The 16,999-nt window shown below is 32.3% G+C and overlaps 1 protein-coding gene across 1 annotated transcript in view; it reads right to left on the bottom strand.

The window, feature by feature from the left end:
- The window catches only part of LOC125049760 (homeotic protein Sex combs reduced), a 32,374-nt gene extending 21,335 nt beyond the window's left edge, over positions 1–11,039 (bottom strand). Inside the window, exons 1-2 of the mRNA XM_047649207.1 lie at positions 10,848–11,039; positions 7,447–8,353 (exon numbers count right to left, since the gene is read on the bottom strand). Of these exons, the coding sequence (XP_047505163.1) occupies positions 7,447–8,200 (754 nt within the window). The 5' untranslated portion in view covers positions 8,201–8,353; positions 10,848–11,039. The remainder of the gene's footprint in view (positions 1–7,446; positions 8,354–10,847) is intronic.
- Positions 11,040–16,999: the final 5,960 nt, after the last annotated feature.

The raw sequence follows: 16,999 nt of genomic DNA, 5'->3' as shown, positions 1-16,999 counted from the left end.
TTAAACAAACTGATAAACTAGTTCCTTAGCAATCTCCAAGAAAAGTCCACTTAATTTCTTGGTCTTTTAAACCGATACATTTAACAAAATTGTATCAAAAACGTAAATTAAAGAGAAGAAAGCATTCCCATTTCTTCATATCCGAGACGGGGCACAGACAAAAATGTGTGGCCGAAGAAACAGAAATAAATCAGACAGATGACAATTTAAAGTGGTTAACCCACTAACTGTGACCATTTTAGATACTTTGATCAGATCTTGTCGAAACCGACCTTACAATTTATAAAATAGGCGTATTTATATTCTATTTACACCCTATTAGAGTTTAATTTTCATTGACTTATAATAAAATAGTGGGTGTTTGTTCTACAGCATTTAAAGTCAGTCTAAAGATTTATGTTTTTATTTATAAATTAATGATACAGTGTGAGTAATCACCGTTATGCTAATTTGAAATAATCTCAGGTCGTAAAGATAAATAAAATTAATTACGTTTTAAAACGTCTTTCTATATCATACGTTGATTAATAATTAATTTAATAGTGGAGTGCACAATTCAAGATTATTTGATTCGACACTTTCTTAAACACAAGCAGTATTTTATATTGATAATTGCTTGTTAAAGGATTGGACCTTTATTTACAATGAAAAATAAAAATCATAATTCAACAAAGGTAAAAAAAAAGGTAAAGGTGCCTACGAAAATTTTGAATTTATTTATTTATTTACACTTCATTGCATTACAATATAAAAAATTAACATAATTCAATGTAAATGAGGGCAACTGGCGGCCTTATCGCTTTCGAGCGATCTCTTCCAGGCAACCACTTTGAGAAAAGATTTTTTTTTTAAATTTGATAAGGTAGGCAAGAAGTGAGTGCATATTACATATAGTTTATTAAATATAATCTGGTTATTCATTAATAAATATAATCTAAAGGGCCTTCTGTTTACTGAGGTATAGGTACCTACTATATATATAATGTACACGGTACTATACCTATAAGGGTAAAGGTATAAAATACATACTTAAACAAATTAGTTTCAAGTAGGTATAAGCTGTGCTATCTTAGTAATAAAATTCTTATCTTCATTAAATAAAAGGTATTCACACATTACATAATTTTATTACAGTCAACCCCCGTTTAAGCGGATCACCTGGCGCCTTACTCTACTTTACGATCTGTTAAAAGACGTTCACTGCCCAAATTAACACTAAATAAAAACGAAATCGATCCATATAAAAAATGAGCCTTACAAGATAAAAGTTTTAAAAAGGTCCACGTCAAAACATTTGATTGTATTAATATTTATAGTCGCCGCCGCAGGATCTCGAGATGCAACGAAAAAAAAAAAATGTTTATCTGCCCGTTTTAGACCGCGAATCTTTTGTATGCAGTTATTTATGGGCTCGGAAACAATTGCACTGAGTATTATATCAAATATGACAATAATTCGGACACGAGATTGAGACGTTTTCCCCGTTTTTAATGTTCCATTTTTTAGGTGCGATCGGAAGTATTTTTATGTCGTGTGAAACATAATAATTGTAGTTTGATATTGTTTTTTCAACATTAGTTTCTCAGAATTCTTTATTGCTATGTTTTAGTTATTTTTATACACAAACGAACTGTGCAGCTGATGCATGTTACGCCGAATTTACACAATCAATGTGCCATATCGTAATATATGAGCTCTTCAACAAAATATGCTTTCATATGTTTTATTAAAGCATATCAGAAATTTAAAGTTTTATTTTATACTTTTGTGTGCACACGTGTAAACACATTTGTTATGGCAACTGAATTTCTAAATACATATGATCCAAGAATTTTTGAAAGTATTTGTCAATAGCTTATATATAATATTTGTTAATTTTTTTAACAAGAATCGAGTTAAAATAAATTCACATATATAATGTTTGTTTAAATAATTCATTTAAAAAAAATGTCTAACATATTTTCCATTTCCAATAGATTAAACAATCGCATACAATCGTGAGCATTGAGTAACGAGCTGAGATGCCTATGCTAATTCAGAATACGCAATATGCGCCCGCGCATGCAACGAACCCCTGATGTTAATCAGTGTCGGCGACATGGCCTATTGAAATTGAATTAAAACTTCTCAGACGGCCTTTATTTGCATTTTAATTACATTTCAGTACATTGCATTACAATTTTAGATATGAGAAAATTCATAATGTATAGGTACCTACTGTCAATTCTTGAGATACTTAACGCGTGTTCCAAATGGCCATAATAAATGAGTGGCCCTACAACCTTTTTTAGGTCTGGGCCTCAGATACCTGTATCTGTTTGATCAATTGTCAATCTAAAAGGCAAGTAGGTGATCAGCCTTCTATGCCTGACACACGCTGTCGACTCTTTGGGTCTAAGGTAAGCCGGTTTCCTCACGCTGTTTTCCTTCACCGTTCGAGCGAATGTTAAATGTATAGAAATAAACTACATTGTGCACAGCCGGGGATCAAACCTACGACCTCAGGGACCTCTCTGTTATATTCGTTTAGAGTTAAATTTTAAATACTGTACTTTTGCAGTCAAAATTTGTTATTAATGACTGCGCATTTATTATTTGTACGGATAATCCTCGTAACTAATAGTTAGATTGTCCAAGGTTCCTAAGTAGGTAGCGAGAACAATCAGGCGTAAAATCTCGATGTCTCAGATGACTATCGTTTGTAACCTCATCCTCCATTCTTGGCAAATGTGTCAATGGTACATACTAAAATATTATTGCAATCTAAGTAAGCGGCTACGCTCTGAGTACTGGTTATGCCCTTGAAGCCACGGTAGAACCGAGAATGACCCCAGAGCCTCTGTAACGTGCTCTGTAGGAACTACTCGAGGTGGTTTTAGTGGGTATTGCTCACCCAGTCTCTGAATAGCAGAGATTCTGGTGTAAGTCGAGTCCCATATAACCCTGAAACTAAAAATAATAAAGTAGGTGTTCAGGCTCCAGTGCCTGACACACGCCGTCGACTTTTTGGGTCTAAGACATGTCGGTTTCCTTACAATGTTTTCCTTCACCGTTCGAGCAAATATTCAATGCGCACATAAAAAACAAGTCCATAGGTGCACAGCCGGGGATCGAACCTACAACCTCAGGTATGAGAGTCGCACGCTGAAGCCACTGGGCCAACAATGCTCTATCTGCAACCCCTGCAACTATCGGGGGCAAATGCATTTCCACTTAGGATATAAAAAATTTTGAGTTCTGACATTTAAAACGTAGTCTTTTTTTATAGATCCCTCAGTGTTAGTTAGCCTTAGGTTTCTTTATCATTTCTTTCTTAATTGGCAGGTAGATGATAAGGATTCTGGGTTCAACTGACGTTGACTTGTATACCTATATAAGATATTACGGTTTTCTTGCGATATTTTCCGTCACCGTCTTAATTTCGCATATAAAAAGAAAATACCATTCGGGAGGGTCCAGACTCTTATTTCATTAGATCATTTCTATAGTGTTATCTTTAAACTTATAGTTATCTGCCTGAATCATTTTATTCGATATTTATTTCAGATTCACTAAAAAGATTTAACTAATGCAACATTCCTTGAATTATCACTTGGTAAGTCTTTTTTGCATAAACGTATGTTTTAAATAAAAGAGATAAATGTAGCCAGAAGCAAGTAAAAGTTAATTAGTTAAAGTATATACAAATAATTTATATTTAAATTAAAATTTGTGTAAAAATAGAGATTACAAATCGTTTCCAAATATATATACATTTCGAGTAATATTTTAGAGAGATGATAATTGTTGTATATGTATTAAGTATCGTATTTAAACGAACTATACTAGAACTATTTAAGTAGGTATTAACCAAGAGAAATGCGATATCACCGCTATATTTTATAGAGGTTAAAGTAGCATTAATATTTGAACTTGTTTTTCCCAACGGAGTTCGGGAACTTCTGATCTATTGCACTGTTTTCAATAAGCCAATTCCAAAGTATTTTATACTAGTGACTTGCTCGTGAGATACGTTTTAGTAAAGAGGTTTTAAAAATACTATTATTTAAATTTTACTGTGTATGATTATCGTCTTATATGGAATGTTAAAGGCTAAATTTAGATTCTATAAAAAATCTATTTATAAATTTTATAAACTATGATATATTGCATATTATACGAGTAATACCTGCTATTAATATTAAAAATAAAATTTATTGCATAATAGATTATGTGAACTGTGTTTTTAAAACATAATATTTTCAACGTAATTTATAATGTTTTTAGTTGTTGTAGTTGTAGTTGTTTGTTAGTACCTGGGTAATAGATATGTATATATCTATACTAATATTATAGAAGGGAAAGATTTGTATGTAAGTATGTTTGTAACGAATTGGCTCGAAAAGTACTGGGGCCGATTTAAAAAATTGTTTTACCATTCGAATGCTACGTTATTACTGATAAATATGGTTATATTTTTGCAAGAAAAAATAAGGATCCCTACTAGAACTACAATAATGGTACCTTTAAAAATGCCTATAAAATATCTTTCATCGCATGCGGTACGAAAACTATTGATGATAGGACAATTTTTTTTTCACAATGTTAAAGAACATATCAATATCTACAAATAATGTCTAAAAAATAAATGTACACCCGAGCGAAGCCAGGACGGGCCGCTTGTAGTTAATAAAATGTATAAACGGAACAAAAATGATTTTATTGGAATTTACTTTATACTACGACTTTTTCTTCATAACAGATACTTTTGGAAACGATCGATTTCCGTAATTATATACAACGCAGTCGATAAAGATTTACGGTAAACATTATTCACATATAAAATATATATGAGAATGACTTAGCTACAAAATGTGCAATGTCATAGCCGCCATTGCAAAATGGCGACCAACCAGCGCCCGTGAACTAATCCCCATTCAACTTTTATTCATTTTAACCCGTTCGTTATTTACTTTTTGCATATGCACAAACTTGATTGCGTATCTCTAATCAGGTAGCCGGAATGAAATAAAAAGCCTTGGTGTCTTTGAAATTGGCTTTTGTAATATTTAAAGTGTTTTGGCCTGAGAAAAATTATAAAATACTTAAAGATTTCGCTCACGTTTTCATACGAAAAGGCTAATACAAGGCATCTCTTGATTACCATAAGGTGTATAGCTTTCACTCAAATTTCTCTTGTGTCATACAAATAACAAAGTTGCATTTCCGGTAATTCAACGTTTGCAATTTCCATGGATTAATAAAACAGAGGTGCAAGTTGATACCTTAGCATACGTTTAGCATAACATTATTTGAGTCATAATTTACACTGCAAGCTTTGATTTATTCACGAAACACTGGCAATAAATTTAGTGCCTTCGGAGAGGTTTTTAAGGTGATATTTAAATAATTAATTGATTTACGATATTGATTTGGTTATTTGTGAGCTTTTAGCTTATACATATAATCATATATGTATTATATTTACATTACACATGCCTTTTGTAGAAATCCTACAATTTCCTTAACCTACCTATGCAAAAATTGTGATTTTTATGCGACGCTTGATTGCGGTTTGCATACATTGTCAAGACGAAGATGTGCATATAGATTACTATTGACTCTGAACTGACAATATAATCATTGAGTCAGGGAACATATTAAAATGTTGGAAATTATTGTATGTACTAATAAAAACATTAAGTTATAATTTGTAAAGTAAATATAATTAATATTAAATGGTAAAGAGCTTTTCATAACTTTGATCTAAATTAATACTATTAACGATACTAATAGTATTGGTACTAAGTTTGTAGCACGCACCGTTGACTAATTCAACTTGAAATATGGTTGAAAAACATGGAAGTTACTTGAGACTTGGGAAAATATATAAAACGTTTTTTGATAACCCAACTCCTACTTACTGTAATTTAAAGGACACCAGGACTCGTATTTACTACTTCTTAGAGATATGAAATTATAGGTTTAATTCAAGACAAAATCTATTATTTGTCCAGTAAAAAAATAAATACAGTTACTTGGTTTTCTACCATCTGTATTGATAGTTTTGTGTTTAATAATTATTATAAACAGACACGGAATAGTCTGTCCTATGCTCCAGGGTACATACGTATCACAAGTAATAAATTAATTAAAATAAAAGGTTTCATACTAACACTATTCTAGAATGTTCACCTCATGGTCAATCAATGAACAATATTAAGGCGATGATTAATACTCAGATTAAAACCGTGAGGCAATAAGCTACTCAAAGGATTACTTGTTGAACTAAGCATGAATTAATTCGTTACACGAAGGATTTATAACCGTATCAATTTTCTGCATAAATCATAATTTCTGGATGTTACCAACGTTTGATCTAACCTAATTCGAAAATCAAGTGTGCAATGCATCACGTTCTTAATTTAAATACGCGAAAACTATGTCATGAACCAACACGATCTCACCAATTAGTGGTGACACTTTGACACGCATGACACAAAATAGTGTGACACTCATGACATTCGCGGCACTACCGAGCCTTGACAAGGCCGATAAAACAATAGTTTCAAGGAATTGAACGCAACATGTGCGCTGTCTTATCAAGCATCTATGTGTGACAGGCCGGCTGTGTTCTCGACATGGTCCCGAGTTTTTTAGGTGCCTAAATTTTTAGTTTTTAATGAAAGTCTCAATAGCAACGCGTAGCATATATAGGCCAAGAGGCTGCTAGTATAGATATATGTGAACATATCATTTACATTGTCTATGGTAATATTCTAATAGAAAAGTTTATTGTTGCAGCTTGGTAAAACTGTTAGAAAGAATAAAATGTACCTGAGACAAATATTACTAACATCTGTATATATAGCTGTATAGGATTAGCATAAAGTCTTAAGAAATTTACCGGCAGCTGAAAAGTAACGTAAATTATTCCAGTATCGCGTGATCACCGGACATTTGCTATCAAGTGTCAGGACTTATGTAATTTGGACACATTTTATGCAAAAACAAACAAATATACACATAAAATATATGAGCCTAAACATACAAATACATGCTCATTATAATTGAATTTGTAACGGTTAATTAGATCAATGTCATAGTGATGATGCGCTTTTCCTATCAAAAAGATTTAAGAAAAACGATTGGGTTATAAGCGGCCGCCAACTAAACCATTATGCCTTATTATGGCGATCATTCATCAGTCCGACGCTGCGGCATCGATCTAACATTAACGCATGCTAATGCTTTTATAAACATATATATAATTTATACTGTCTCCACCTTATTCAATTGATGAATAGTTTCCATTTTAGACATAAGTATTTGTTAAAGACAAAGGCGTGGTTGTATCACCTATAAGGAAAACATTTTATAGGACCGACAAAAAAGCGAGAATCGCAGAGATCATTTATTACATCGTTATTGTGATAAATTGAATTAAGAATATTTTAAAGTACTCACTTTGACCTAGGTGAACTCGCTTCATCCACGGGTATATTTGTGGAGGGTTAGCTTGAGAACTTCCCGATGACTTTGCATTTTTCGTGTTACTGGAACTTGAGGTGTTGGCATCATTGCTGTCAATACTCGAAGTGCTGGACGCTGGACTCGAGATATTCTGATTCACATTGGCCTTATGCTCAACTGGCGATGCAATTGGTGTGGACAATCCTAGTTTGGTGCTAGTGTTGCCAGTGTTCTGACCAACACCGAAGCCAGGAGATGTCCTCCCAGGCCCTGATGACGTTGATAAATCCTGGGGCGATGCTACGCCTGTCGTAGAAGTTGAATCAGCGAATTTACAACTAGCATTAGCAGCTTGACTAGCCGCTGACAAAAGATTGGGCGATAGTGCCCCAGGGCTTGGGTTTGAATGTTGGTGCATATGACTTGCTGTGCTGCCCAGTCTTTGTGGGTGTAACTGTGTGTAATCTATCATTGATTGAGGTTGCATGTGTGCTCCTGTAGCTGGTGTTGCGTAAGGATGCTGAGGGTAATGGTGACCGACTTGTGGCGGCGAATAGCACGCATTTGGGTATGCACTTGCTGCTGCGTTTGGGTTATAGTAATCAGCCCCTGGCGTGGGCAGACCAGGATGCCCAGTCTGTTCGACTGGTGTTCCTGTGCGTCCAGGTGCTTGGTTTCCATAGCACGAGGCTAAGGAATTGACGAATTGATAGGAACTCATCCCAGCGTTATAATTTAGGTCATTCATTGATAACAGATTATTATGTCTCTCTGGTCTCAAAATTACACGTAGACTGTCATACTTTGATGTTTACTGAATAGTCTAGTTGGACATGTTAAGTGCTGAAGATGTTCGCAGTCCGTTCAATTGTCCTCTTAGAGTGGAGCTTGATTGATGGACCTGTAATAAAATGAAACACATTAGTTGGTCAAATGCGACGCTTCGTTATGTGTGACGGATGGTTACTGGAAATATTAGTTTTTGGCAACAAAAAAAAATATCTTCGACAAATTTAATTAAACATTTATAAATGATGTGAGCAGAGTATAATTTTGTTCGCTATACATCAAAGGAAAAAGGGAGGCAATGAAAAGATTTGCGTAACACAGGGGGTCTATTAAGAAACAATAAATTTACATGGGATATTCTTAGTGGTACACATGTTAAGTCAAGTGCGGAAAAAATCCTGTCCCCGCCACGTGGTAGGGCTATAAAAGTGTCCGCCGAGGTTTATGAGAGTGCGGTAGAATGTGACTTCTGCCGATTTATGAACTCCGTCGGTGCATACATCTTTATGAGCAAATTAGTACTCATTGTATCGGATTTATTTGTCGCGTAACGAATGATGAATGTTCCCCACTTTTCTGTACGTATAATTTTGTGCATTTTACGTAATAGCGATTTATTGCAAGCGCGACGAATCGTGGACTCAAAGATCTTGAGTATTTGATACACTGGTGACTTATGAACGAAAATTATACTTGAGAATAATTTTATTATATAGACGATAAAATTTAAATGTTTCAGTTGTCGTAAAACATTTGGGATTCTTATTAATAGGTTAGGTAAACTGATGTTTTATGAGATCGAATCATGAAAAACTAAGAGGATTATACATTTTATTAATTCTTAAAAATATATAAAGTCTAATAGTAAAAACCTAGTATTTTTGTAATTTAATATTATCAATTTTACTAATTGATCAGTCATCTTAATGACGTATATTCATTGAATACCGTCGAAACTTTTAATTAATGGAGTATATAATCCTTATGAGTTAAAGTATTTGCAATTGCATTATAATACTTATCCAAAGTACACTTAAAGATATTATTTATATAAAGATATGTTCAATATCTATCTTGCCTGTAATTTATTACGAGACAATACCTTATAAACTTTATAAGCCAGATAAAAAAAAAACTGTTTAAAGTATTTAGAGATATACTAAAAACAAAATTCTATATTTGAATGTAACACAAATTTTTCCTTCGTTACTTAAACAAAAGCTTTATCGCTTCAAGGTTCTATTTAAGTTTACATAAGCTAAGTATCTAACATATTCTGTAAAATATTAATATATGTAAGAATCTTGTGTTACAGTGTAGTCGCACTCTTGCAAATAGTCTTCACCAAGTTTTAAATACCATATAGAAAATATCTCTTTCAACTATGCTTTCCTGGTTGAACGAAAATATCGGCAATTTCTAGCTCTATATAATATACTTAATTTGCTATTTAAGTTTACATAAGAATACCCATCTGTCTGCGTTCCTTATCGGCTCGAAAGGGAGGACCAAGTTCCTAGCGATCTTACCCAATAATTGCATTTAATTCCTAATCTTCCCGTTCTGGGCGTGTGACATTCAGACGACATGTGTTCAGTTTATTTCAGTAAGATTTTTGTCACTCCCGTCCGGTCCACATTAAATGGGCCGAACGATTTCATTGCTTTTTATTTTATTTTATATTAAGGCATCGTTTGAAATGCTTTAAAGTTTTTTTTCTTATGTACTTTCTTATACTTTTATATTTCACATTGTTATGTTATTATCGACGTTGGTTCAGGCTTTACACAAATATGGCATATGTTCTTAATGTATTACTGTTAATTTATTGTATATCAATAAATTATGGTAATACTAAAAATACGCAATTACTTTATGCTCAGGCTGTAAAGGTTGCAAGAGGCTTTAATTCGAGAAAATTATTTTTATTTTATTATTTTAATGCTAATTATAGTACTGAAGAAAACCAGATATTACTGATAGTAACTCCAGAAAGTGTAATAAAACTTACTTACTTATCTATAGCTTTTTCTCTTACTTTCAATTAATTATTATATTTAAATATATGATTTATCATTCAATTAAATATCTAATAAACAGTATTTTTACTTAAAGAATTTATCGTTCAGTTCGCCTTAAAAAAGTTATCTATACGTGAAGGAATGAATAATAATATGGTAAGAATTTCCTTTTTATAGATTTTAAACCCAGTAATATTTAGGAAAAATCTTACGGCGACGTAAAAATAAAAGTGTTTTTTTGAATTGTAGCAAATTTGCAGTAAGGAAATAGTTCTGAAAGTTCTGGTATTTTCAGCCCGAATATTTTTAAATTGTTTTATGATAAGGCGATAAAGTTGATCCGAATTTCAGCCAGAAACAAAATTTCCTTGGAAAATTTTATTTGAGGATACAATTTTGTCAAAATTACTTTCTAGTATGTTAAATGAAATCAAATGATAAAAATCCCAATTAGCAACTGAATATAACAACATTACTTCCGAAAGTGTATTATTCATCCTAAATTCGATTTCATGTAATTATTAAAGTCAAAAACATTTAAACGAACCTTTATTACATTTATCAAAATAAATAAAAAATACTCACAACGATCTAAAGCTTTCAGAACAGAAACTTAAAACACTACTAACACAAACATCCCACGAAACACTTCACAATATAACAAACTTGCGTTCGAAATTCGAATTCGACTCGCGGAAGTTCGCGTGGTGAAAAACGGGCCGTGTTTTCCCGCCGTTCGAGCGTCGTGTGCAGCGCGCGTCTGACAGTGAGGTGATCGCTTGGCTGACGGCTGGCTAGCAGCGGGCGGGGCGAGCGGGGCGGGGCACACCTGAGTCTCCGCCACGTGTTCCGCGCTCGCTACCGCTTCCGCTAGGCTCTCGTAATTGCCCTATTCAATTCACTGATGATCGTTGCCTCTTTTGATTTCGATTTATGCTAATCGATACGTTTTCTAATGCCTGATATTAGACCGATCGAGTAATTTTGCGTTTATAGTAAATTAATACGTGCCTATCGTACGTTTATGGACATTATAGGGTACTAATCGGTAATTTAGAAAAAGGATAATGCAAAAAAAAGATTAGAAGTTGTACGTTTAGTTTCGTAACTTTACATTCATTATTTCGATTTCCATAATTTTCCGGGTAGTGCTTTGATTTACAAACAATACATAGATGAGAAATTACAACTGATGGCAGTAATAGAACCAATATATGGCCTGAATATCAAAAATCTTTTTTGTAATTGCACTCGTAAAGATCTAAAAAATCTATTTGCAACGTAAAAAAGAATGAATATGATATGAATGTAGTATACAGATATAACACAGTGATACAAGTACACTTAGTACAAGTCAAAAAGAGCGGACATTCTCAATGCATCACAGGCATGACATGACGTCTGACTGAGGAATAAAAATTACATGTAAGTCCTCATAATTATATGAAACGACTATTTTTATGCACCCTATGACAATATGAAAAATAGCTTAGAATGTAGAAATTATTCAGCGGCATTGCAGATGTTCTGTTACGGTGGTCTGCATTTGTTTTACGAATCTACGAACATTACATTTCATCCAAAATGATACAGCTAAACACCGTCAATACTAGGTATAGGATTAAGATGCTATTTAATTGAATATGCAGTTCTATAATGACACATGAAGCAGAAATTTCTGCCTGTGTTTCACAGATCTTTGTTATTTAGGTGTTATTTCTGTTGTTTGTTGGTAAGGCCTCGCGAAGTTTTCCTTCACTGTGTAAACACGTGCAAATACAAATTAAATTGGTTCACAGCTAGAGTTAACATTGCTCATTTAGCTGTGGTTAGGAAATGCTTTAAATGTATGGTCATGGGTCACACGCTTACGTAAAAAAAATCATCTATGGAATGATTTTCTGTATTCTATTTATTTATTAACTTGCTCGCCAACTCACCATTAGACAGTATGTGAGTCGACTAAAACGTCACCACATTCTAGAGCTAGAAGACTGGCAGTAGCTCTAGACAGAAGATGAGTAGATGCTTCCAATGGGAAGTCACTCCACATGACAGCACTAGAGAAAAAAATCGCTCATAGCCTTGGGGATGATTGCAAATAACCGCAGAATTTTTTTTTATATTATTTATAGAACGGGGGCAAACGGGCAGGAGGCTCACCTAATGTTAAGTGATACCGCCGCCCATGGACACTCTCTTCATTAGAAGAAATTTATATTTAGAGTTTAACTGCGGTGAGTGTTTCATACCTATACATATATGCATATCTTTATTAATGTAAGGTCGCTATATGAGATATATATTACGAACAATACCTTTTATCTGTCCTAGAAATGAAGAAGTAATGTGGGACTGATAGATGCGTTCAATTTGTAGTAAAACAGTTTCAGAACATGTTCAATATTTTAATGAACTTAGAGGTAAATTAAACTTTATGAAGTGACTACCCATGACTACTAGAACGTGCTTCAAAAATATTGCAATAAATATAATGATAGCCAAATAATACAATATTTTTTTACCTACATTTAGCGATAAGTGTTGACCAATACAACTGTATGAAGGCCTACTCTTAAAAGAATATGTGTAGGCTTAAAATATTTAATATCCAATATAGACGTGTTCAAGATTATTTAAATTATGTAGTTTTCTTTTAGTACTGAAACGAGTGTAATGTTAAGTTACTAACGCTTTGCTATAACCTTTTTTTCTATTTAGTTTACGATCTGTTCGTACGTAACGTGACAACGTACATACCAGTCGTTTTTTCAACGGGTTGTTAGGTATATTTTTAAAGATCATTTCACAGCTGTAGATCTACAACCAACAATTTCGGTATTTTAGAAATAGGAATCAGGCCCTAAATTTGAAAATCGAATAGATCAAACGCCAACTCGCACTTGGCTTTTAATGAATCTTGTCTGTGAACAGTAAAATATTATTTTCAGTTTTTCATATTTCAAATTTCTATCTTCCCTCCCATAATTTAAATTTGGAACAAGCACCTATTACAACCCCATATTGCAACCAATGAAAACATTATGGCATTCCAGGGTCCCGTGGGCTTATGTCCTACAAGTTAATACAACCTAGCGACACTCCAAGCTCATATAATTCATGTGTCTTACTAGTAATTTATGACCTGGGGTGACCACCTTTCCTTTACTATCTACCTTAATTAGATAGAGATAGTGTAATGTTGATTTAAAAATCGTTTATTGGTATTTAATTATGACTTCGTGGCTATGTTTCTTCGGTCCTTCGAGGCTATTAATTTTGTCAGTTTCTTATTGGAATGTAAGGGTATGTGTTTGAATGTATAGAACTTATTGGGAATATGTCAGGGGAGTGATTTATGGGAGTTTAATCATATAAGTTTTTTAAGGAAGACATTTTATAACCAAATTTACATACAGAAATAAATAAAACGTATAAAGTTAGTTAAATTATGTATGCTATACTCGTTGAGTTGTATCTTTTACTGTTTTAACTAAATAAAAAAGGCGTCATTTTTGTGAACATAACACCCAAAGAATTTCATTTTATAAAAATGGGAATAAAATTAATAAACTATGAATAATTATTTTAAACGTTTTTCTATAAATTATCATAATTTATTTTTAAAACATAGGATTTGAATAAAACACTCATGATTCTTAATAGTACATAATTACTTAATTCAACACTTAATTTGCAATTGAATAAAAATTTGCATGTAACGGAAAATGATTATTGATATCTCTTTCGAACGGATGCGTTTTTCATACGTGTGAGAGAGACGGCGTGTTTGTAATAGCCTCGTCACTGTTGACGCATGCGCGTTGCATTCGCGATCGGCACGGCCCCTTGTGGCATCCTTTGGTTTTCATTGGATGAAGTTGCTTGGAAAAGAGGGGTGCGAATATATTCCAAACTTAATTTTTCGCAATGAAAACTTTCCAAATTAAAAACCATACTGTGTTTAATAGGATTATAAATGAATTTGTATTATTAAAATATTGGTAACAATGCTTATGTATTTTTACGTAGTCAAGAAATTTCTGCGTCCGCAAACGGTAAAACAACCAAATTAAAACATGTTTTTGCTTTCTAAAAAATCGAATATTTTAATTTATTAAATCATCTTAATCTTATTTTACATCAGTTTTAGGTACTATACTTTTCAGATGCGAAAGTGTTTGTTTAAGAGGATGGGTTATTTGTATAACAATCCTATTACACATAATATATATGTATGTATTTATTAGTTTTAATTATATAGGTATCCAATATATTACACATAACCTACGCAATTCCAAAAGTAAATGAGAAAAACTATAATTATATTTAATTTAACAGTTGTAATTCAAACTTCCATCTGTCAAAAACTGTTAATAAAGCTGATAAAAGTAGAGCTTAATCTTAATTTCCATTGAGTTTTTGTTCTTTTATTTACTCGTAGATTTGTGTAATGTTACTTTTATTGTTGCCTATTTTTTATGCGATTATTAGTTTTTAGATTACAAATAGAAATCACAAACTTAGGTCTCAGGTCAAAATCTCGTCTTAAGCGCAGTCAAATATGTCAAAGAAAAGTGGTTTGATAGCTCCTGAAACTAGATTTAAATTTGATTGACGTCCTAGAATACAGTTTTTGAGTAATTACTGTTTAATTAGATATACGATCTTTACATTTCCTTAGCAAGGACTACGAAGACGCCTCTTAGTTGACAAGACAACTATGAAACGATTTATCAAGGCGATAGGCAAACGTCTGATTTTTTATAATATTTCAATTTTTTTTTAAACTAACTGGAATTTTTAACAGACTATATGTCGACGAGTCAAATGTTTTGTAGATTGGAATATAATAAAAAATCCTACTTATGAGCAATAATCCCAATACGACATATCTACCTACATATCTAGAATTTTTTCTTAGTAGAAAATCTAATATTAGAATTAAGATTACTGCGTCAGTTGTTTAGTTACTGCATTTTAATACCTAATTATAATAAATAACTGTTTTTGTTATAAGGCACTGAAACCGTATCTCTAAATAAGAATAATCAGTGAAACAAAAAAACTAAAGCTGATAGCGTTTAAGCATAGATATTTAATTCTACTAAATGTTGTATAATATATTCTTTTCTTCAAAAAAACTAACACGGTCTCATTTAATTGTTAAAGGTATCTACAGTACACATCCGATTGGATCATACGTTTATGAGATAGGCGTATTCAATCTAACACTATTTAGTTTTATAAAACTAAGTATTATGATTTAGTAGTTTGATTCAGTAATAGGAATAGGAAATCTGTGCCATTTTAACATTTGGAAAATACAGATTATAAATCTAATTTTGTTTATTTTAATGCTTTTGGGTTACAGTTTGAAATTTTATAGCTAAGCAATACCTATAAATCAAACAAGAACTTTTATATTAATTTACTATGTACTTATTGGTATTTAAGAATATATGTGTTAGCATATAAAATGCTTCTTTACATCTTTTAATACAGACAATCATTACATATCTTAAACAATATTTTAAAACCATCTTATAAAATTATGACGCTAGTACGAAATATGTATAATTAATAAATTCATTTGGTAATTTAACTGCTGCCACCTACGTAGAACTTACTTAATAAAACTGGATAGTGTAAAGCTCTCATATTGTAACTTTGTTGCGCCCTCTAGATGGCGCTTAAATCAATATTGTTTCGTTTAAGGTTTTATTTTCTATCTTTTTTTTATAATACAATTTTTTTTACAAAATAATAAAAATTTAATACTACGTATTTTATGAGGGAATAGAATACAACAAATATTGGGCCTTTCATAAAATATATTACGTCACATAATAATCTTTAGATTAAAGCATTTTTTTGACCAAATTTTATTAAGGCATTAATATTTTACGGGTACTCTTTCTAATAAATTTTCAACCATCATTCTCCCTGATATGTGCAAATTCTTGTTTTATTTTCAGTTACTACAAGTTCATTGGGTGAAATTGTGGGAACCCAGAACCAGTCTATAGGTAAAAATTATAATAAAAATAGACATAATATCACATATAACAATATGACATTTAAAATGCATTTTTACCGAAAACCGATTGATTTTCATACCTACTTCTTTAGTATAACTTATTTTTATCTCAATTATGATAATCAAAGATTTAAGTACGTGTGGGCAGACACATATGTACGTCTATTCACTATTGCATTTTAATCAGCCGTATAGACTTCCTTTCTATGCCTACCATTACATAATATTCTCGTTTAGGCTATCTAGAGGGTAACATCACAACGATAACGGTACCAGGTAAACTTTTTAATTAATTTATGGACAGTACATTTTGCGTAGCACATTCAAAGATCGTAACATTATTGTAGCTCGCAAGTAAATGACGTTTATAACCATTAGTCAAAGTGTCGCCCCTTGTCAAACGTGAACTTGCCCTTTCGACACGGAACTCACTAAATGTTACCTTATATTTGAAAATTACATCTTAAAAACATTTTTTATTTTGGTTGCTTTATTATATATTTATTTGTATGTCTCAGCTGATTACGGAGAGGTTTTAGAACGAGTAATACGGAAATCGCATACCTATCGAAATATAAATTTAACCTTAGATTTTCTATATACGGCTATGTATTTATTATTTTCTGCTTTGATTCACCTTGACACTAAATGTTCAGTAAGTGCTCCTATTCCAACGTTATTTTGTATATAATTACAA

This window comes from Pieris napi, chromosome 5 (assembly GCF_905475465.1).
Source record: "Pieris napi chromosome 5, ilPieNapi1.2, whole genome shotgun sequence".
Lineage (NCBI taxonomy): Eukaryota > Metazoa > Arthropoda > Insecta > Lepidoptera > Pieridae > Pieris > Pieris napi.
Note: the sequence above shows the minus strand (reverse complement) of the source record. Positions and strands in the feature narration are given on the sequence as shown.